A 23001-nucleotide genomic window follows, 5' to 3' on the forward strand; every position below is an offset into this window, starting at 1 on the left:
AAATCTTTTTAATTCTCCACAAGGCCTTGCAATAACATGTGATCCATAAATATTAGAATGGCTTATAGGGTCATAGACCTAGATCCTTGCCTAGTGTTCTTACATGCCCAGGAAGCTAGGTCCTCTGTCCAGTAAATTTTCTTCTGTGACAAACAGCCTAACACTAAATAAATCTCCCATGGTAAAGTATCATTTTGATGTTGATTTTTAAATGTGTCCTTTGACAAGAAAGAGCTGATTGTGTGCACATCTTTGTAGTTTTTGCCTCACATTTTTGCAAAGCTTTCAACTTCCTACTGGAACACTGATTTCAATTTTCAATTCTCTATCAGTGATATTGTCAGAAGTAGAAAGAAAATAAGGGATTCAAATAAAGAAAAGGGTTAACCAGTCTCTTGCAGCACATAATTTACATACATACAGGTTTGCAATTTTTTAATGGTTTTTTTCTTTCCTTTTCTTTTTCCTTTTTCTTTTCTTTTCTTTTTTTCTTTCTTTCTTTTTTTTTTTTTTGCCTGTTATTGGGTCTCCTGGGTTTTTCATCCTCATTTCTCACTAGACTGCACAACTGGTTAGGAAGTAGATATTCTGACTGACACCCATTAATTTCTCATTATTCAGAAAGTAGGAAAATAAAGCAGCAAAGAAATATGTCTGAATCCCTTATCAAGGTTGGCTAACTTGATTTAAATGAGTATGAAGAAATAATATGGCAGTGCTTTGTTTTTTTGGAATGAGAACGAGAACGTAGGACAAGGTACTTATGAATGCAGTAAAGAATATGACCACTAGTCACTTAATTGCTTAATTTCTTTTGGCATATATTAAGTGTAGAAAGAAAAATTAATAGTAAAAATTGATGAGGGGAGTCTTTCTTTGTAACCTCAGCTAGAATAAGGATTTTCCACCGAAACCTCAGGATTGATTTTTTAACCAGTTTTCTATAGTTCCTAAGAGTTCTCTTGCTTTTCAAGTTGTAGATGCAGGAAAAAACATTGGTGACTGTGTTTCTGTCATTTTAGGGAATATTGACCAACTGACCTATTGCTTTTACAATGAGTTATTTTTAACAAAGGGAAGATGAAATACAGTTAAGTGGTATAGTGGATAGTGTTGAGTATAGTCAGAAACATTCATCTTTCCAAGTTCAAATGCAGCCTCAGATACTAGCTGTGTGATCCAAGTGAAGTCACTTAATCCTGTTTGCTTTAGTTTCCTCATCTGTAAAATGCTCTAGAGAAGGATAATGACAAACCATTCCAGGATCTTTGTCAAGAAAATCCTAAATGGGTTCACAAACAATGGGGCATGACTGAAACAACCAAATAACAATATATAAAATACAATCTGTTTTGTAAAGAGGAGAGCTCATTACCTTTTTTTTCATTAAAGTTGCAATTCTCAGAAAACCATAACCTAAATTATATCTTTTATAATAATGATGATTCTAAAAATCTTAATAATTGTGTACTTCCTTTCACTTTCAAAAAGATTTAACTTTTGCCTCTCAACAACAATGTTTGAGTTTTTTACATACCCCTTAAAATGTGTCTTCAAACAACCAACTTTAGATGTTCCATATGCCTCCAAATATATATATATATATATATATATATATATATATGCATATAAAAAGTATAGATTTAGAAATGGAAAAAATTTTGGAAGAAACCATTCCTTCTATTCTTATTTACAAATGAAAAAAGAAAAGTGAACCTCAGAGAAGTTATGTGTCACACATATGCAGTAACAGATCTAGAATTTGAATTCAGAATTTTAACTCTAAATTGAGCGCTTTATCTGTTGCAGCACACTGCCTCTGGTAAATGCAGTTTTCTCCTTTGAACATCATCCCTTTCTTTTTTGCACAATCCATAGTGCTCTTTCAGAATTTTATCTATTTTCATTAACCTAAATGGACTTCAGCTTGATGGATGAGCACTCAGCCCAGTCCCTGACACATAGTAAGAGCTTAATAAAAATCCTGTTGACTTGGTTCAATGTTCAGTGATCATTCAAGAAAGACATTTAGTAGCTAATGTAAATGAGACATTATTTGGTGCTGAACAAAACAAAATTCATAAGAATCATAGGATAATGGTACTTCAAGCCAGAAGGGACCATAGGAAACATCTTGTTGAACTTGTCTTTTTTTAAAATTTAATTTGATTTTTTTTAATACACATTTTTTATGAATCATGTTGGGAGAGAAAAATCAGAAAAAAAAAGGAAAAACAATGGGAGAGAAAAAACAGAAGTGAGCATAGCTTGTGTTGATTTACATTCATTCTCCATAGTTCCTTTTCTGGATGCAGATGGCATTTTCTATCCAAAGTTTATTGGGATTACCTCAGATCACTGAACCACTGAGAAGAACCAAATCTTTCATAGTTGATCATCGCACAATCTTGCTGTTGCTGTGTATAATGTATTCCTGCTTGTTTTGTTAGCATCAGTTCATGTAAATCTCTCCAGGCCTTTCTAAAATCAGTTTCTTTATTATTTTTTATTGAACAATAATATTCCATTACCTTCATATACCACAACTTATTCAGTCATTCCACAATTGATGGGCTTGAACTTGTCCTTTTACAAATTAGAAAACTGAAATTTAGAGTTATTGGCCCAGCGTAACCCAGATAGGAAGCCACAAAGCCTGAATTCAGGCCTCAGATCTTCTGTCTCCAAGTGCCATGCTTTTCTCCAAGATGCCATATTGCTTCTCCATGTGAAAGTTTTGTTTAAAACAGTAGTATCATTTCTCCAACAGTTTTTGTGTTTTTTAATTTGGTCATTTTTTAGTCTTGTCTGACTCTTTGTAACCTCATTTGGGGTTTTCTTGGCAAAGATACTAGTGTCTTTTCCAGCTTATTTTACAGTTGAGGAAACTGAGCCAAATAGTATAAAGTGACTTGCTCAAGATTACACAGTGTCTAAAGCCATATTTGTCAAGAACATGAGTTTTCCTGTTTCAGACCCAACAATCTATCCATTGTATGACTTAACTGCCTCATTATTAATTCTTGAAAATCTTTATTTTTCCCTAAAACATAATGCCCAACACAAAGACCTTGAAACCAAGAGAAATTTTATCATACAATTAGATTTTAATTTGTGAGGGCTCTGGGTGATCTTAGAATACCAGGAACATAGCTGTAAATAAATCCAAAAAATAGGACCTTAGATAAGAGGGTATCTTAAATGCAGTTCCTGACTATGGCATTTTAAAAGCCTTCTGTTGTGAATTGTTTTCCATGTGTTTTCCAAAACATTTCATTATTTTCTCTCATTCAATATTATAGATAATTTTGCTGAATAGGATGTTTTTGGCCACAGACCTACTTCTTTTGGTTTTCAGAAGATATGATTCCAGGACCTGTGGTTTTTTATTGTGGCTTCTGATAAGTCCTGTACAATTCTAATTGTAGCTCCAGCATAGCTGAATTGTTTTATTCTTGTTTCTTGATTTGGGGGTTTTGAAATCTGGCAAGAATATTCCTATGTGTTTTCTACAAAGGATCTCCTTGAGGTTGTGATGGATAGGTTTTTTTTTCCTATTTCTACTTTCCCTTCATGTTCTATCACTCCAGGAAAATTTTCTTGTATTATTGCTTGCATTATTCTGTCAAAGTTCTTCTTTTGGTCACAACTTTCAGGCAGTTCGATTATTCTGATAATTTCTCTTCTTGACCTGTTTTCCAGATCTTATTTTTCTTATGCTTCATATTCTGGTCTAGTTTTTCATTTTTTATAATCTGTTTTATTTCTTGGTCTCTTATAGCTTTCCTGATTTCCCCTCGCCCAATTCTAATTTTCAAAGAGTTATTTTCATCTTTGAGACTCTGAATCTTCCTTTCTAGTTTCTTAATTTTTTTCATAATCTTGTTTTTCTTGGATGGTTTTTATTCTTATTTTTTTAGCTTTTCCTCAATGTCTTTTATTCAATTCTTAAATTCTTTTTTGAGGTTTTTCTTTAAATTTTCTCTGAGCATGGAGTCATTTAACATAACTCTTTGGGGGGGGGGGGGTAAAAGAGCCCCCCACAGTGTGGGGGGATTTTTTTTTACTTCAGTGGATTCTTCTTAAGATGAATCCTAGTCTTCCCCATTTCACTCTAAATTTCAATGGTGGGGTCTTTCTTCTTTGCTGGTTCATTTTTTTAAATAAAGGGTATTAATGTAAACACCTCCAACAATGAAATGGGAAGATGGTGCCTCTTGCTTCACTTCAGCTCTCTCCTGTGACCAGGAACTTCAAACTAAAATCTCCACCCTCCTGAATGTGCCAGCAGCCAGCAGCATCCCTGCCTTCCTGTCCCTATACCTGCCAGCTATGCTGGTTCCTGCTCACCTAGGACTGCTTCTCTGCAGCACAGCCAGGCCTGATGTTCCAAATTAGCTGCAAAGCTGTCTAGGAGGTGAAAGTTTTTGTGGCTCCTGATGAGACTCCAGCCAAACCCAGTCACTTCAGGGGTCCACTGGGATCTTTCTCTGGATTTTCTTAGGTTGTAACAGGAGGATCCTATTCTGCCTCAAGTAGTCTTGATTTTTTACCGGTCTGTGTTTGCCTGGGAGTGTAAATTTATTCTGTTTGTGGAAGAAATCTGAAGAGCTTGAAATTTACTGACCTATTCCACCCTATTCACAGAATTCTTCCCCCATATTTCATTCATTGTTGGAGAAAAAAATTTTCTTAGTTTATTGTTTTACTCAGAAATTCTTTACTATGAAAACAGGGTTAATTTCCTTCATTTTGATTCATGAATTCGCCAAACTTTGATTATTACATAGATTTTTCATATTCTTGGGTTCATATTTCTGGGTTTCATCAAATTGCATGTCAAATCCAGAAATGTTTGTGACCAGATTAGTTTAGAAAACTCTAATTTAGATGGTAACTTCCTTGAAAATAAGGGGCTGACCCAAATAATATTTTTGACCACAAAAAGGGAAATGATCTCAGAAGTCATGTATTTTACCACTCCCCTCCAACATAAGTGGTGATTAACTTTTGTTGGGAGGGGAAAAAAAATCACTAATGTTTTTCTACTTTCGTTGATTAACACTAATTCAGAGGTTCTTAATCCAGGATCTATAAAAATGTATGTCTGGGTTTTTTTTTTTAATTTTGATCATTGTATTTCAGTATGTCTTCACTGTTTCTTTTGTTTCTTATCTTTACATTTATTATGTCTTCCTCATATTGCCCCTCAAATCAAACAAGAAAAACAAAAAACAGAAAAATAAAAAACCCCTAATATCCCTTGTCTAGCATAACAAATTCCCACATTAGTCAAGTTCAAAAATACATGCCTCGTTCTAAATTTTATGTCCATCATAGGAGTGAGATAGTGAGTGACTTGTTTTATCTCCAGTATTCTGCACTTAGGAATCATTTTTTTAAATTATTTCTGTATTAAGAGAGCTTCCTAGCTTGCGTAGGCTGGAAGTGAAGATATTACTGACAGGCCTGGTCTCATTCTGCTCAGTAAAGGAATTTTAAACTGCACCATTTCCCAGCTGAAATGCTATGACCCTCATCAGGGAACCTGGTACACTGCCTCCACCACCTAACCCTTTCACCATGCTAATGCAAAACTTATTGAAAACACCAGATCTCCTTAGCTGGCTACAGCTGGCTACAACTCAGAATTTCCAGTCTCTACCTTCTACCAGTTCACCATGCTCAATTTGACTCATGGTTTTATCTTTGCATTGGCCAGAGTCCTAAAATCTTTCAAAAATGTTTTTCTTTATAATGTGTCATTATGTAAATTTTCATTAAAAACAGCTTAAAAGATTATTAGCTGCTCTGCTTTAAGCAGAGAAAGAACTCCAACAGATTCCCAGTTAAGTTGTCCATTACTTCTCTATGCCTCATTGTCAGACTTGTGATCTATTTCCTGATCTCCTTCCTCCCCTAGTTGCAACTTTCTCTCTATGCTTGTATTATATTCCAAGAATTTATTGCTTCTGTTCTTGTCTCTATTGACATTCACTCAAATGCTTTCTTCCCTTCTCTCCCATCTTTGATTTACATTAATATATTTGACGAACATATTTTCTTAAGAGACAATGCTATGATAAATGTGGAAATATGTTTAGAAGAATTGTACATGTTTAATTTATATTGTATTACTTGCTGTCTAGGAGAGAGGTGTGGAGGGAAGGGAAGGAGAAAATTTTGGAATACAAAATTTTGCAATGGTAAATTTTCCCCCCAGTTTATTGTTTCCCTTCTAATCTTGTCTGCATTAGTTCAGTTTGTACAAAAACTTTTTAACTTAATGTAATCAAAATTTTCCATTTTGCATTTCATAATGTACTCTACTTCTTCTTTGGCCACAAATTCAAGGAAGGTTGAGAAGTTCAAAGAAAGTTTTATCACTCCAGGTTATCAGGGACAATGACATGTTGAAAACTGTCTTTGGATGTATTTTGGAAACAAAAAGCTATTATCAAAAAAGAGATAGTGAGAGGGACAATGCTACTACACCCCCATTTTAAATCACATTTTTATTTTGACTAAGGTAGGTCCTATAGAGCCATGTTCCACATCTACCATGTGTCAGTGGTATCCCAATAGGTCAAATGTGCTGCCTAGTTTTAGTACTTCAAATGAACTCTGCCATTTTGTGAGTGTGTGTGTGTTCTGCAATTGCTTATAATCTAAAGCCATGAATTTAATTTAATCCTAGATTTTTGAGCATCTTTGCTTCTTTTCTTTTCTGGTATATGTTAACTACTCTAATGATCTTTGGCAAGAAACCCCCCATGAACAGTGAGATCTACATTGTGGTCATGAAGTCATATGCAACTAAATGACTGACCCACAACAAAGCTACTTTCTGTAGTAGCTGTTTAGTAGACATAATTCTTCCTTCATTTTGACTTGCTAAAAGCCCTCTGAATTAAAATTGTAAGGCTCCAGTCAAAAAATTTAAAAAATTTTTAGGTTTACTTCACATCTGGCCAGAAGCTTGTTATTGTTCTGTTTTAAGCTGTAGTCCAAAACTCTACATCTCATTCTCAGATATTCCATTTTCAAGAGCTCCTCACTTCTCTGCTTTTCTCTTGAGAATCATTTGGAGGCAGTAATGAACACACTACTTTTTCACTTGGGATTTTTTTGTATGAAATTTTTTTAAAAATTCATAAGTGCTTTGAAATTTGCTTTTGATAGTATTTATGTCCACATGAATCATGAGAAATGGACAACAGTTAGCTAGTTTGATCAGTTAAGAATGTTTTCTTCCATACATTGCGTATACTTTTTCTTTCCTTCCCATCAGATCAAAAGATGGCTACCTCATTATCCCACCACAGAGAGCTAGAAGCCACCACTATTCATGTCTTCTTCCTCAGACCCTTATTGAATAATCTTACTCTTGGTAGCACCTTTGTGTCCACAGCATTATTCCTTGGGGGAAAAGCATCTGCTTCTTTTCTTCTCCATGTGGCATTCTTTTTCTTTGTTTAGACATCAAAATGCTGCTTTTTTTTAAAGAAACATGTCATTGTCCCTGATAACCTGGAGTGATAAAACTTTCTTTGAAACTCTCAACCTTCCTTGAATTTGTGGCCAAAGAAGAAGTAGAGTATATTATGAAATGCAAAATGGAAAATTTTGATTACATAAAGTTAAAAAGTTTTTGTACAAACTGAACCAATGCAGACAAGATTAGAAGGGAAACAATAAACGGGGGGGGGGGGCGCGGAAATTTACATCCAAGGGTTTTGATAAAGATCTTATTTCTAAAATATATAGAGAATTGACTCAAACTTATAAGAATTCAAGACATTCTCCAATTGATAAATGGTAAAAGGATATGGAGACAATTTTTCAGATGAAGAGATTAAAGCCATTTATAGTCATATAAAATGCTCTAAATCATTATTGACATAGAAATTCATATTAAGACAACACTGAGATACCACTACATACCTTTCAGATTGGCTAAAATGACAGGAAAAGATAATGATGAATGTTGGAGAAGATGTGAGGAAAACTGGGACACTGATACATTGTAGGTGGAATTGTGAACAGATCCAACCATTCTGAAAAGCAATTTGGAACTATACCCAAAGGGCTATCAAATAGCCCTTGCATATTCTTTGTTCTGGCTTGTATCCCAAAGAGATTATAAAAAAGGGGAAAGGATCCACATGTGCAAAAATGTTTGTAGCAGCCTTATTTTTATTGACAAGGAACTGGAAACTGAGGAGATACCCATCAGTTGGGGAATGGTTGAATAAGTTATGATATATGAATATTATAGAATATTGTTATTCTGTAAGAAATGAGCAGCAGAATAATTTCAGAGATGCCTAGAAGGACTTGTAAGAACTGATGCTGAGTGAAGTGACTAGAACCAGGAGAACATTGTACATAGCAAAAACAAGATTATATAATGATCAGTTCTCATGGACATGGCTCTTTTCAACAGCAAGGTGGTTCAGGTCATTTCCAATGCACGTGTGATAAAGAGAGCCAACTACACTCAGCGAGAGGACTGTGGGAATTGAGTGTGGATCACAACATAGTATTTTCACTCTTTGTTGTTATTTCCTTGCATTTGGTTTTCTTTCTCATTTTTTTTCCTTTTTAGATCTGATTTTTTTTATGCACTATAATTGTGGAAATATGTATAGAACAATTGCACATGCTTAGCATACTGGATTATTTGTTGTCTAGGGGAGGGAGGGGTAGGAAAGGGAAGGAAAATAATTTGAAACACAACGTTTTGGTTTTTGTTGAATTTTGTTGAAAATTATCTATGCATATTTTTTGAAAATAAACAACTTTAATCAAAAAAAGAAAAGAAAAAAAGAAACTCTCAATTTTCCTTTCCAAGAAGGACACTTTTCTAATAGCTCTTTTGGAGAACTCTTGACAGACTTTGGTAGCCTTCAACTCCATAGTATTCACTTGGTTTCTCAAGTTACCATTCTTCTCACCTTCAAGGTATCTCAATAGTTATTCCAGCTTCCTTTGTTTTTCCTTTGATTGTTTTTTTCTCAAAGTAATATTCATTCTTCCCCCCTCCCCACCCCCCGTATCCATCTCCCCCCTCCTGGACTTCATACATTGGCCCGTCTTTCCCTGTGGCTTTTCTATCTGATTCCATCTAGAACCCCCATTTGAAGGATCCTGGCTCAGGCCAGCTCTGTCTTCATTCTTCTCTACATTTTTCTCTAATAGATTCTCATTCTAGATACTCACTCCCAACCCCATTCCTCCCACCTTCCCAGCCATCTTCCTTTTAGGGGCTGTCTTCTCCTATCTGAGGATAAGGAAGAAAAACATTGTGAACTAAACTGTCTTTCTGCTTGCATTTGTGCTTAGCATAGTACCTGGAGCTTAGAAACCACTTATTAAATGCTTATTGACTGATTGAGATCACTTAATGGACAAACCTTATCTTGCTTTATCAACTACCTTCTTTTCCTCCTGTAGTTTTTTTTTTCTTTTTACTTTGAATAAAAGTTTGAGCTTTTCTTATCTTTCAGATCTTTTTCTCTCACTTTCTCATCTGCTCATTCTCCTCCTTCTTGACTTTTCTTCAAGAGAGTTCCTAAAAATCTAAGTAAAATAAAATTGCTTGCCTTCAGTACCTCAAATATTTGTAATTTTGTCACGGCATGTGCTCACTCCCCAATACAGATAATAATTGTACTATAAGTTAGACCTGCAATGTGTCCCAACACATATACACAAAAATTGTTCAAACAATAGGCATATATATAGCTCACCTACAGGATTTCTATTCAAATTTTTCCCAGCTTGGTAGGCCCATGTTGACCAGTGTGACTTTCAAAAAAACAAGATTCTCTCCCTGTCAAAGTGAAGAAAATTTTAATAAGAAAACAAATTGTAAAACATTTAAGATAAAAGTTCTCCTCCAAAAATCTCAATAATTTATAACAAGTTCACAAATGATCCAGAAAAAAAAAGTTAAATCACCACTATGCCCTGCCATGGATAATTGCAAATCTACCTGCCTTCCTTTTGATTACTAAGCATAAATATAACTACAAAATGGCCTAGAAAGGGAGCAAAATGTCATTAGGAGTATGCTACTTTAAAATACTCTTCATTCATCGCCCTTGAGATGAGCACTTTTCAGGAGATATTCCATCAAGTAAGTGTCATCCACATTCTTTCTTGTGATGATTCACTTGCTAGAGCCAGGGGTATAGGAAGCCTATGACTAATGAACAGGTGGTGTAGTCTCTGTAAGCTTTGTGGGGCTTGAACCCATGACCTTGGAATCCTTAGCACCAGCTGACCTAACCAGACCATAATAGAAGTGGATTTGTTGTTTTATTAGCAACATTAAGCTAATTTAGTGTAGTAGCCTTAGAAGAACAACAACCAAAAAAAAAAAATTATCACAGACCTCCAAGAACAAAGGCACTTTCTCTCTAGAGCTAAGTCCCCTTCAGAATTGATGGGAATTCTTTTTGAAAATGTCAGTCCTGGATTGAAAAGACACAGTTCATTTAATGTTGTCCAAGTCAAGGGCAAATCTGATGGTAGAAGTATGCACTGGAACCACAAAGATTTAACAGTCCTAAATTTGCTCCTGCAAGCATCTAAGAACTTATTTGGTGATTGAGTATTTTACGATGGAAACAGAAGGGAGTTTGTGTTGCTCTGAAAATATTATAATTGAAGGTCTAAATGAAGATGAGTCTGACCCAATTAATGGTGTGGTAAGTTCTCTAAAACTCTTTGGAGTATGCAACAGGTTTCTTTGAATCTTTTCACTGGGTACAGAGATTTAAGGATGGGTTTGAGTCATTTGAATCCAAGTCAGGTGAGGTATTGAACTGCGACATCTCCCTTTGATTTAGAAGTGAAGGATAACCCTAAAGTAATGAGAACCATTTTCATACGCAGGGCTATACACACTCAGCCAGACACATGATCCTGGTCTGGCTCTGAACTTGGAGTTCCAAAAATGTTTTGAGCAATGGTGGCTTTAAAGTCTGAAACCTTTCTAGTTGAATATTTTTGAAGGGGAACAGCACTTATTTGGGTATCTAATTTCTGATATGTTTATTTTAATAGCTTTATTACTTTACCTTACAAATGAGGAGGAAGGTGAAATTAAGGACAATTCTGAGGTGGCTAAGCAAATTTTGCCTAACAAAGCCTATAAGACAAAACATAAAATACAGGTGTTCTAACAATCAGGAAATAATTAAGGCATGCAGAAGGGCTTGCTAATTAAAAGTAGGTCAGAGAATACTTGGGGGGAAATGGAAGATCATGATGACAAGCATCTTTATTAAAGGAAGCTGAAGTAAATAGTATCTTAATTAAATTTTGAAATACAATAAAATAAAAAGTTGTTGCAAATGTCAGTGAAAGAAAAGCAAGACAATGGATTTTGACACGGTAACTAGTTGAGACTAGAAATAACACAAGAAAGCTGGGAAGAAACATAAAGGTTTATTATGCCTTTGGGGAAAAAAATCACTCAAATTATTCAGATTCAGTGGACAGTGGCATACATGAAAATTCTAGTCTGTAGCTTTTATTGTTGTCAAAATTTGTTGTCAAAAAGTAGCTCTCCCAAATTAGGTGGAATTTATTAGCACATTGCCAAACTTAGAATTTATCTCAAGAATGCTGTGATTATAAGCAAGCCAATGAAAATAGAAAATAATTTATGTTCAGCTGAGAAAAAAAATATTAAAACTGGGTATGTACACTCCTTTAGGGCAGAAACTATTTTGTTTTTATCATTTTTATTTTTATTTCAGTTTTTATTTTCATTCATTTTCATTTTAGCCTTGCATATGAGAGGCCTTTGATTAAGTCCTTAATTGAATTAAATCTTATTCTAGACTATGCAAAACAATTAGCAGATATTTATAGTTACATAGAAAATGACATGAAAATACTATAAAGTATGTCTAAGTGAGCCACATTAAGTGTAGCCATTGTGTTTCTGTACTTAATTTCGAAGATGAAGTGACCAATATTATTTAGAAGTTTGACCTCTTTGTAAGATAATGAAGAAATACAGTTCTTGTAAAGAAAAGTCATGACAATCCTACCAGAAGGAATTAGTCCAGAGCAAAATATGTCATTTAGTCAGGTCTAAAATGTTACAATGATACAAGTTAGGCACTCACCAATCTGAAGAGCAGGCACTAAGGCATCAGTTTATCCAAATTGTTCTCATTATTTCCTCCCACACAATGCTCCATCCATCCTTGGGCTTGTCTCCCAGGTCTGTGATACATTTCCTCCTTACCTCCATCTCGTAGAATCTCCTTCACAACTCCACTCAAGCATTGTCAAGCCTTTCCTAATCTCCATCTGGTAAATGCTCCCCCCTCTCCAGTCATCTTTTATTTATACGTTTATATTGAATATCTTGTGAAGATGTTTATGTGTTACAATATCAATTGAGATAATATTGATAATGCAAGGGTTTCTTTTTACAGCTTTAATTATTTTTATTTGTTTTCTTTTTTCTTTTTCCCAGTTACATATAAAACAACATTTTTTGGGTTGTACAGAAACATTCATTTTTTACATATTTTCACATGAATCATGTTGGGAGACAAAAATAAGAAGAAAAGGAAAAAACTACAAGGAAAAAAAAAACAAGGAAAAACAAGTGAACATAGCATCATTCTCCATAGTTCTCTCTCTGGATGCTGATGGTATTTTCCATCCAAAGTTTATTGGGATTGCTAGAATTCTATCCAAAGTTTATTGGGATCATTGAACCACTCAGAAGAACCAAGTCTATCATAACTGATCAGCACAGTCTTGCTGTTGCTGTGTAGCAATGTTTTCCTGGTTCTGTTTGCTTCATTCAGCATCAGTTCATGTAAATCTTTCCAAACATTTCTAAAATCAGCCTATTTATAGAATAATAATATTCCATTGCTTTCAAACACCACAATTTATTCAGTCTTGATAATGCAGTTCTAAGCTTAAGCCCAAATATATAGAACATTATATAAATGTAAGTCATTGTTTTTATTATTCTGTGTCGTTTCCCTCAATAGAATGTAAGCTTTTTGAGGCATAAACTCTTTCTTTTTGTCTTCATGGTCCCTAGCATCTAACATTTATAGAAAGAGATTAATAAATTGTTGATTGATTCCAAAGTCATACCAGTAGCAAAACTAGGACTTGAACCTAATTCTCAACTCCAAATCCAAAATTTTTTCCAATATATCACAACTGCCAGTTCTGTGTTTGTCAGTAAGTTTCCTGTGTATCCCCACTGGTCTTTTAAATTGGTTCTCCTTTTCATCCTTATCAGAGTCATTTTGTCTTATGTTTTCAGAATTTCATTCTTGAGAACTTACCTTTTAAAATTTTAAGCCACTGGATTCTATCAATATTTTCTCTGAACCCATTTCAAATCCCCCTTTCTCCTTCTCTACCCTCAACTTTTCTACCACACACTAAGGTTCCTATAATTTCTGCTGCAACAATAAACTCCTCCTTATCTATCATAAATAGATTATGATTTGCAGTCCTTTTTGATGCTTCTTTATTTAGCATTTTGAAGTCTCAAATTTTCATTAAGACAAAATATAGGGTTTTTTAGCTTTCTGCTTTGTAAAAAGAGTTCAAAGATGCTTATCATTCAACATTACAATATTATCTTTTTGTGTTTATGCTTGCACCATCTTTTATAAACTTTTTTTCTTCTATACAGATTCTTCCTTCTATTCAGATGGTCTATAGTAAAATCTGAGTAGTGGAGCGTAGAAAAGGGGAGGAAATCACTTTAGTTTCTAAAAATTAGAGTTAGTTTCTACCTCTTTTGATTTTCACTCAAATGTTGTCCAAAATGTTTTTTTTTCCCTTTGGTATTCTGGATTTCCTTAAATTGTTATATTTTGGAGTCTTTTGCCACCATTTCTATAGAGATTTTTAAAATCTTTTTTATTCTTAATTCAACATTTTTAATATAAAATTATAATCTACTTTTTAAACTGAGATAGAATATACATTTCTGTATCCAAATTCCAGTCATGAACCCTACCCTATTTCACCAAAGGTACTATAAACTTAAAAGCTTCTCTTTATATTAGGATTTCTAGTTCACCTTTTTTGTTAACCATACTTTATATATTTGCATATAGTCTTCCAAGGGTAGGACTTTGTTGTTCTCTCTCTCTCTTTTTGCTTATTAATTCCTATGAAGTATTGCTGTGGTTATTCTTCCTCCTACTTTGTAGATGCTACTCTTGTCATATCCAATTCTCATTTCTCCTTAGTCATCAGAATTTAGAGGAAATACTGCACAGTGGACAGAGACTTAGTCTCAGAGCCAGAAAGAACTGTTTTTAAGTCTGCATCTGACATACACTGACCATGCAATCTTCAGCAAGTCACTGAAGTCCACAATGAGTTGCAGAGAGGCTGCTGACCTGAACTGTCAGGTAAAAGCCACTCAAATGATTCTCTTAAAGCATGTGTCTGATCATCACACACACACTATTCCCTCCCCCACTTCCCCTCACACACACTAAAAAAATCCCTACACCATATTGCTTTCAGGAACAAATTCTGTTTGGCATTCAAAAGTCTAAATGACCTAGCCCCTTCCTACCTTTCCAGTCTTCTTATACCTTCCTCCCCATCACATATTCTTCAATCCCATGACACTGGATTTCTGGCTCTTCCATGAGCAAGTTACTACATTTCTGTGGCCTCTGGGTATTTTCTCTGGCTGTCCCCCATGGCTGAAATGCTCCCTCCTCCATTCCTGCCTCCACCATGGCTTCCTTTAAGTTCCAACTAAAATTCCATCTTTTACTAGAAGCTTTTCCCAAACCCTCTCAATTCCAGTACTTTCTGTTTCTAAATTATTTCTTATTTATCCTTTGTATATAGCTTGTTTTGCATATATTTGTTTGCATGTTGTCTCCTTCATTAAGCTTCTTGAGAACAGGAATTGGTTTTTTGCCTCTTTTTGTAACCTTAGCACTTAGTACATTTTAGACACATAGTAGACACATCTCTTTTCTTCAGAGGTATTGATTGACATGATAAAATCTACTTATATATTGAGATGTCCATATCTCATTTCACTTTCCCATTACTATCTAAAGCCTTTCCTCTCTTTTCTAGACAATGGGAAATGAACACTGAAGACTTTTAAGTATGAGAGTGACATGATCCTAATATTGCATGAGGAAAATGTTTCTAGAAGTAGTATCATTGATGGTTTGGAAAAGGGACAGAATGGAGTGAGGAGGACCACATGGAAGATTAGTCAATAAGATTTGAAGTAAAATGAGTACAGGAATGGCATAGAAAGGAAAGAATGGAGGTTTGGAGGTTATATTGTGGAAGTAAAGTCTACAGAATTTGACAACATAAGGAAATGGAAGATTCAGAAGTAATGTTGAAGTTTCATATCTGGTTGATATAGAAGATAATAGAGTTGTAGATAGAAATAGAGATGTTAAAGAAAAGTGGTGGTTTGGGGAAGAAGATGATGAGTTTAGTTTTGAGAATATTGAGTTTTGAGGATACAGCAAGACATCCAGTTATAAATATCCAAGAGACTCTTGGAGCCACAGGCTTAGAGCTCTGAAAATAGGATTGAAATAGAAATAGACATTTATGAGTCATATGCATAATTTGGCTCATTGAAAATTTCAGAGTGTATAGAATGGTTAAGATAGAGTATAAAGAAGGAAGATACCAAAAGCACAATCTTGTGGGGCATTTATGTTTTAAAAGTAGAAAAAAAGATGAACTTGCAAAAAAAAAAAAAAAAGAGAGAAAGTCTAGGAAAATCAAGAAAACATGAAATCATGGAAACCAAAGAAAAGAAAGCCCATTAAGAGAGAATGTAGAAACATCAAAGAGTGCAAAGACTAGGAAAACCCCCATCAAATTTAGTGACAGGAAAATTATTGGGGATTTTGGAGAAAACAATTTTAATTATAACATGCCATCATGAAATTCCAGGAACATGAGGAAGTCAAGGGAACAAATATAGATTATTTCTCTCCAAGGTTGTTGATGAAGGGGTGAATCAAGTATTCTCTATTCTAAGAAGATAGCAGAATCAAGAGAAAAGTATTTGTGTTTTTCTTTGAGTTCTTTTTAGAATAGAAGAAACCTAAGCAAATTTATTGACTGAGAGAAAAGGAGCCAATTAAAAATTAGCAAGTGAATATACTTTTTAAAAAATGGCGACTGTTTGATAGAATAAGATCAAGAATAATCCAAGAAGTTACTGAATTTTAATCTAATTGATTTCCTTTGTTATTCTATATATTTTATAAAACATTACTCTGAAAAGGGGTCTATAATGTTTACCAGAATACTAGCGGACTCCATGATTCCAAAAATGTAAGAACCCCTGTTCTGAAAGCAAGTTAGGAGGTGTTAGAAGCAAGACCTCAGATGAAGAAGTTAGAAACTAAAGAGAATGAGGATTGATGGTGTTTTAGTAAGACAGCATGTGACTTCTATGTGAAAAAGAAGGTGACATCAACCCCTGATGTCAAGATATGAGATTGATTGGTGGAGTTAGTGAACAGAAGATTAGGAAGTCAGAGAGATTAATCAATGGACTGCTGTGTAGCTGAGGGCCTACGTGGGATAGCATGGATCTATCCTGGCTACAGTCATCACTTTTCATTGCTTGATCCAACAGCTTTCAAATCCAAGAAAGTTAGAAGAGAGGAGATATATGATGGAAGTTACCTAAGTTTGGGAAATGATTAGCAGGGAGGACATGGCAGAGCAAGACAATAAAGAATCAAGAATGCAGGATCAGGAATGGTGAAATTTGTGCCCTCTGCTTCAAGGAACACAAAGAAGCTTTGAATTTAGAGGAACTTCATTGTGGTCAGTTGTTCTTTTGTTCAATCCTACTGTTCTTGAGCCCATTCGGGGCTTTCTTGGTAAATATTCTGAAGTAGTTTGTCATTTCCTTCTCCAGTTCATTTTATAGATTACTCTGACATAAAACTGACATAAATGAAATTAAGTGACTTGCCCAAAGTCACACAGCTAGTAAGTATCTGAGGTCACATTTGAATTCAAGTCTTCTTGAGCCCAGGCTCAGCCTTCTATCCACTGTCAATCCACCTATCCAGTTGCCCCAAGGAACCTTGGAGCACTCCAATTCTGAACAAGATTCCTTTATAGCATACTCAAGACATAGTCATCAAGCATTGGCTTGAAGTCTCCAGTGAGGGAGGGCTCACTATCTCTCAAATTAATCCATTCTACTTTTAAATATCTCTGACTGGGGGTAAACTTTTCCAAGGGACTATGAGCAAAGAGAAGGATTTCAGAAATCAAAATTTTGGAGTGAGTGATGACATCTAAAATATGATCCCCTAAAATGGGTTCTGAAGCAGAGTAGAAAATCAAATTGACAGGAGGCAAGAAGTTGACATAACTGCAAGTCATGATAAAAGAACCATCATTGTAGATAATGGCATTTTGAAAATGGTTCTGGGAAAAGGATAGAGAAGACAACCAGGTGCCAAAGTTAGTAAGAAAGCTTAGGGTCCTCAAACTTTTTAAATAGGGGGCCAGTTAACTGTTCCTCAGACTGTTGGAGGGCTGGACTATAGTAAAAACAAAAACTTTGTTTTGTGGGCCTTTAAATAAAGAAACTTCATAGCCCTGGGTGAGGGGGATAAATGTCCTCAGCTGCCACATCTGGCCCGCGGGCTATAGTTTGAGGACTCCTGGTTAGTACATGGCAGTAACAAATATTTGGGGTTGGGTATGTGAACTTCAAAGAAAGGCAAATTAAAAGACTGCAAATAGTAAGCTCATTCTTAAGACAGAGGGAAAAAAATGAACACCCAGTATCTGAGAGGCTTTAAAGATATTGAGTGATAAGGGAAAGTTAGGTTTTAGTGAATCTGGGCAATGGATGGAAGATCCAGGGAAACACGAGTTTGTTAATGGTGAAAGAGGGTTCCAAAGGCATGGGAGAAATTAAAAAAAAAAAAGATTAGGAACTGGGAAATATATGGCTGGGAGGTTCCCAGAAAACCACAGGAAGTATAGTTAATCATAGAATTGTAGAGGAAGGAGTTTTGAAATAATTCATCTCTTCAGTTTACAGTGAAGAACAACTTTAAAGAATAATGAGGAAAAGAAAAAAAAAAAAAAAAAAAGAATAATGAGGTTATAACCTGTTCAAGTCATACAAGTCATTACAGGTATCCTTGACCCCGTTGGTACATAGTACTTTGTACTTAATAGGAATACAAATAAGTATTTGTTGTAGGGAAAAAATCTACAACAAATTTCTTTTTCCCATTAACTACTTATTGAAAGGAGAGCTATCCATGTCAAGCAGAGTCCACATGCAATGTTGAGAGGAGGAAGAAAAAAACAAAAGAGACTGGGATAGAAGCAAATTTTAACCATCTGTTGGGGTTATGGACAGGACTGGGGGAAAAAAATTCATAGGACTGCAAAATTAAGTCTTAAGAATACATAGCTACAAATATGAAGGTACTATATCACTGAATACATTTCCTACATTGTTAATTCAATAAGGTTGAAGTTCTTATAAAGAATACTTATAGAAAAGAGCAAATCCGATCTCAGGAAGTTTGTACTTCAACAGATCTGCCTTATCTTACTATGGAAGTTAGGATGGACTAACAGATCCAGATACTATTATTTATAAAAGCTATACTATCTTTTTACATCTGAATCCTGTGACCTTTTCCTGGGTGCTGCATAGTATCCTGAAAGAATGAAAGCACCTGCATAAAGGGAATTGCTTGTTCCCTCTCACTAGTTGATAATCAGATTCAGGGAGCCAGCTTTAGGGGGGGGAAAACCCTCAGGTTTCTATACATCCAGTGTTCCTTTAGATTTTAGTTGAAATCTTCTCTCCCACTGTCTCAACTCTAGATTTGCCTTCACAAATATAATCCCTGCTGAAGGTCACCTTCATTCCTAGTAGTTACTCCATCACTCTTTATCTACCAGACCAACAGTGCTCAGATCAGATTTAGATATTGCTGCTAAAATATACAATTTGAACTTTAATGCCCCCTCTTTTGCTTAATAAACTGTTATCAGCATTTTCATCGATATTTTCCAGAAGCACCAGCTCAGTTGGATGTGGGCACATGACTGGATTTTGCTGCTGGGTGGCAGAGGCTCCAATTTGTGTACTGAAGGAACCAATGAATAGAGCCCACCTTCAGTCACAATTGAGCCTGGTTGGAGACAGATTCTGTAAAAGTCATTCTGACCTCTCATGCAGCTATCACATGTAGGTTGGGATTATGAGCTTTTAAGGTTGCACAATCAAAATGCCAAGATGTTTGTGAATGGGTTGGTTAATCCTCATCATTTTACTTCTGGTCCATGTCATTATTTGATACTTAAATTTAAATTTAAAAGGTGTCCTTGCTTTTTGCATTTTTGGATAAATTCTGTTGTCAGACTGATAGCAATGAAAATTTAACTAATCACAGGCAAAGTTAATGGTGCCTGCGCCTTCTTCCCAATCCTAGAAAGCCCAGAATTTTAACATGATATCAAAATTGAGGTTTTAGCTTTATAATCATGTGGTTAATTAAAACTTAAGTAGTTCAATGAAGCTAACATTACCTAATGACCGATTCCATGTTACTATCATCTCATATAATGGATATTGAAACCCTATAAAAAGAATTGGGTTGGGTTGATAACGATTTTCATTTCTAGTTAGGAACACACTGGAGTAGAGCTTGTAGTTCTATGGTATCAGACAGAACATTGTTACCACAGTCTGATGCTAGTGGAAGAAGGACATTAGCCATCCCTACCACTCATCCCCACCAAAAAAACCCCAAAAACCAACAATCCTGGATCTTAATCTGTATTAATTTAGAATTTGATGGCTTGGAGCTCTTATTTTAAAATATAAGATAGTTTGTTTTCAGTCCCATTAAAGTTACATGAACCAAAATTCAGTAAAGTGCAAACAGAATTTTTTTTTTAAATTACTTGGATGTAATTTAAATAGATTTGCATTTTCTTCTCTGACTGTAATGACACAAATCTGCATTTCTTTTAATAGAAGATAAAGGGAAGTTGAAAGCCAATAGTTCTGTTCAACCTTCGAGCACTGATGGAGGTTTATTTCTTCCCAAACCTGGAGTAACTACCCCACTGGCCCCAGGAGCAGTGACCTCGCCCTCCAAGAGCACAAATGGAGCTCCCAGTGCCGTTTCTGAATCAGAAGAGGAAAAAGCCAAAAAATTACTTTACTGTTCTCTATGCAAAGTGGCTGTGAACTCTCTGTCACAGCTAGAGGCCCATAACACAGGTTAGCATCTGTCTCTTGAATTTAAATTATGCTTATGACAACTGCAAACATTTTTACCGCTAAAGCTCCTGATTGTCTGTCATTGCTTAGCTGTTACAGATATTTCGGCTTTCTGGTGTAAAGGAGTCAGACCTTTTAGGAAAAAATGTGACAACAAAGCAGAGACAACCCATTGATCAAGCTGCTCTAGTTAATGTCATTTTAGCCAGGGAATTTTCTAACCTGAATAATTTTAAGGTCAATTTGACTGTGCTTATTAAAAATGGTAACACATGTATGTACATTTCGTGGCTCTTTAGGATCCAAACACAAGACAATGGTAGAAGCTCGGAATGGGGCTGGTCCAATTAAGTCCTACCCAAGACCTGGATCCAGGTTAAAGATTCAGAATGGCAACAAGGGTTCAGGATTGCAGAACAAAACATTTCATTGTGAAATCTGCGATGTGCACGTGAATTCAGAAATTCAGCTTAAGCAGGTAAAGTGAATGATTCTGTCAGCTAAGTCACTCCTTTCTCTGGGTCACATTTTCCCCATCGGTTAAATGAGGGACTTGGACTGAATCATGCCCTCTCAGACCCATTCAAGATCCATTTGGAACCTCAGCCTGCACTGTATTCGGGCTCTACTTACCTCTGCATTTTTGCTGAACAGCATGCTCCTGAATGATAATTGTATTGTGAGAGATGATTCTTAATTTTTATAATTTTTTGGTGACTTCACCCAAGCCACCTCAGAGAATTGAATGTGAGTGCTCATCCATCCCCAAGGAGGAAACAAAGAGAAAAGCTAATACATCTGTTTGAATTTCCTTGCAGCACATTTCTAGCAGAAGGCACAAGGACAGAGTGGCAGGGAAACCCATGAAGCCGAAGTACAGCCCTTACAACAAACTCCAGCGAAGCCCAAGTATTTTAGCCGTGAGTACGACAGGCCATGTTCTGTAGCCTTGTCTGGGGGAGTTGGGGCTGGGAAAAGTGGGATGGGGATGGATACGCTGGCACCTAAGGGTCATATATAGCGAGTTCATTCCATACAAAAACAAAGAGCTAAGAAAGCTGACACACAAGGAGGGATTGCTCAGTTCCTGATCTTCTGGAGAAAAGCTTTTGCCAGGGTGAGGCAAAAAAAAAAAAAAAAAAAAACAACCCTGTAGGGTGGTGCAGACAAAGCTCTCAGAGGACTCTAGTCCCTGCCCTTCACCCCAACCTCTGCCAGCACCTGGAGCCATACCCCTCATTAGCATATAAAAAGGAGAAGTAATGACAACAGAGCTAGGGCAAGTGATGCCTTGGGAACCCTCCAGCGTGCTAAACCTGATGGAATCACTGTGAATGCAAACAGAAGTCTATCCTTTTTTTAAAGTATTATCTCCCCTCACCTCCATTTCTGGCTCTTCACCTTATTTTGCATGGGTGTTAGAGTCTCTCTTGCTGTGGATGTTTAGCATACATATGGATATTCAGCTTTTCTAACTTCTCAAGATGTTAGGTTCTCAGTTTTGTTTTTTTTTTTGATAAAATTACTCAAGACCCCCAGAAATTAGACATCATATAAATACACAGACATATGGATTTCTCAGCATCCCAAGGCTCCCTATAGATGACTTGCCCATTTTGTGACAATAGGTCTATTGTCCACAAAAATGCCCTCTTTCTGATAATATATACAGATGTATGCTGCACTGAGTAAAGCTGATGTGTGAAAATACAGTTTTATAAGATAGCTACATTAATTAGGAGTTGAGTGATTCTTGTACATCTTTAAGTTCTCTTTCTACTCAAATATTCATTTAAATAGGGGTTGCATGATTCTTGAACATCTCTAAGTTCTCTTTCAATGCAAATATTCATTTAATAAGCTATTAAAACAATAAATAATAATCTATTAAAATTCTATTTGTACCCAATTTTAAGGAGGATACATTTTTTTCCTAAATTGAAATACCATTAAACTGATTTATTCAGGGTAGCTAGGTGGCATAATGGATAGAGCACCAACCCTGAAATCAGGAGGACCTGAGTTCAAATCTGGTTTTAGACATTTAATACTTCCTATCTGTGTGACCCTGGACAAGTCACTTAATCCCAATTACCTCAGCAAAAACAAAACAAAACAAAACAAATGAGACAAAAAAAAATCCTGAATTACCTATAATACATCTCTTCTGCTCCCCAGTGTCATAGGTCACCTTTTTTTTTTAATGCCAATAATATTCCTATATGTTGAAACTTTTTACATAGGCAGGTGAATTTGAGTGATACATCTCTAAATTCTTTTTCAACTCAAATATTCATTTAATAAGCTATTAAAAGCTTATTATTGTTAAATTATTATTATTATTAAAAAGCTATTAAAAGGAACTATTAAATGATAAACTATTAAAATTTGAATTTAAATTCCATTTGTACCCAATTTTAGGAGCATGCACTTTTTCCTAAATTGAAATACCTTTAAACTGACTTATCCATCATTTATTTCTTCTGCTCCTCCATGTCATAGGTCACATTTTTTTAATGCCAATAAAATTCCCATGTGTTGAAACTTTTTACTTAGGCAGATGAATGGAATGTCACTCAGCTATTGCAGAAAGTTTCAGTGAGTTGCATTATGGGGTAAGAAAACTCTTGGGAGTTTGAATTGAGCTCTGAAGTCTAAGCAAAGAATCTTCTGTGTGGAAAGGTAGCATTTTATTT

At 35.4% G+C, this 23001-nt stretch overlaps 1 protein-coding gene across 4 annotated transcripts in view; it reads left to right on the forward strand.

Annotated features, from left to right (window-relative positions):
- The window catches only part of ZNF385B (zinc finger protein 385B), a 367319-nt gene that overhangs the window by 342477 nt on the left and 1841 nt on the right, over window positions 1–23001 (forward strand). For all 4 annotated transcript variants that reach the window (XM_031960379.1, XM_031960380.1, XM_031960382.1 and 1 more), the window contains 3 exons: window positions 20057–20305; window positions 20605–20783; window positions 21124–21225. In XM_031960379.1, the coding sequence (XP_031816239.1) occupies window positions 20057–20305; window positions 20605–20783; window positions 21124–21225 (530 nt within the window). The remainder of the gene's footprint in view (window positions 1–20056; window positions 20306–20604; window positions 20784–21123; window positions 21226–23001) is intronic.

Source organism: Sarcophilus harrisii, chromosome 3, assembly GCF_902635505.1.
Source record: "Sarcophilus harrisii chromosome 3, mSarHar1.11, whole genome shotgun sequence".
NCBI classification, from domain to species: domain Eukaryota; kingdom Metazoa; phylum Chordata; class Mammalia; order Dasyuromorphia; family Dasyuridae; genus Sarcophilus; species Sarcophilus harrisii.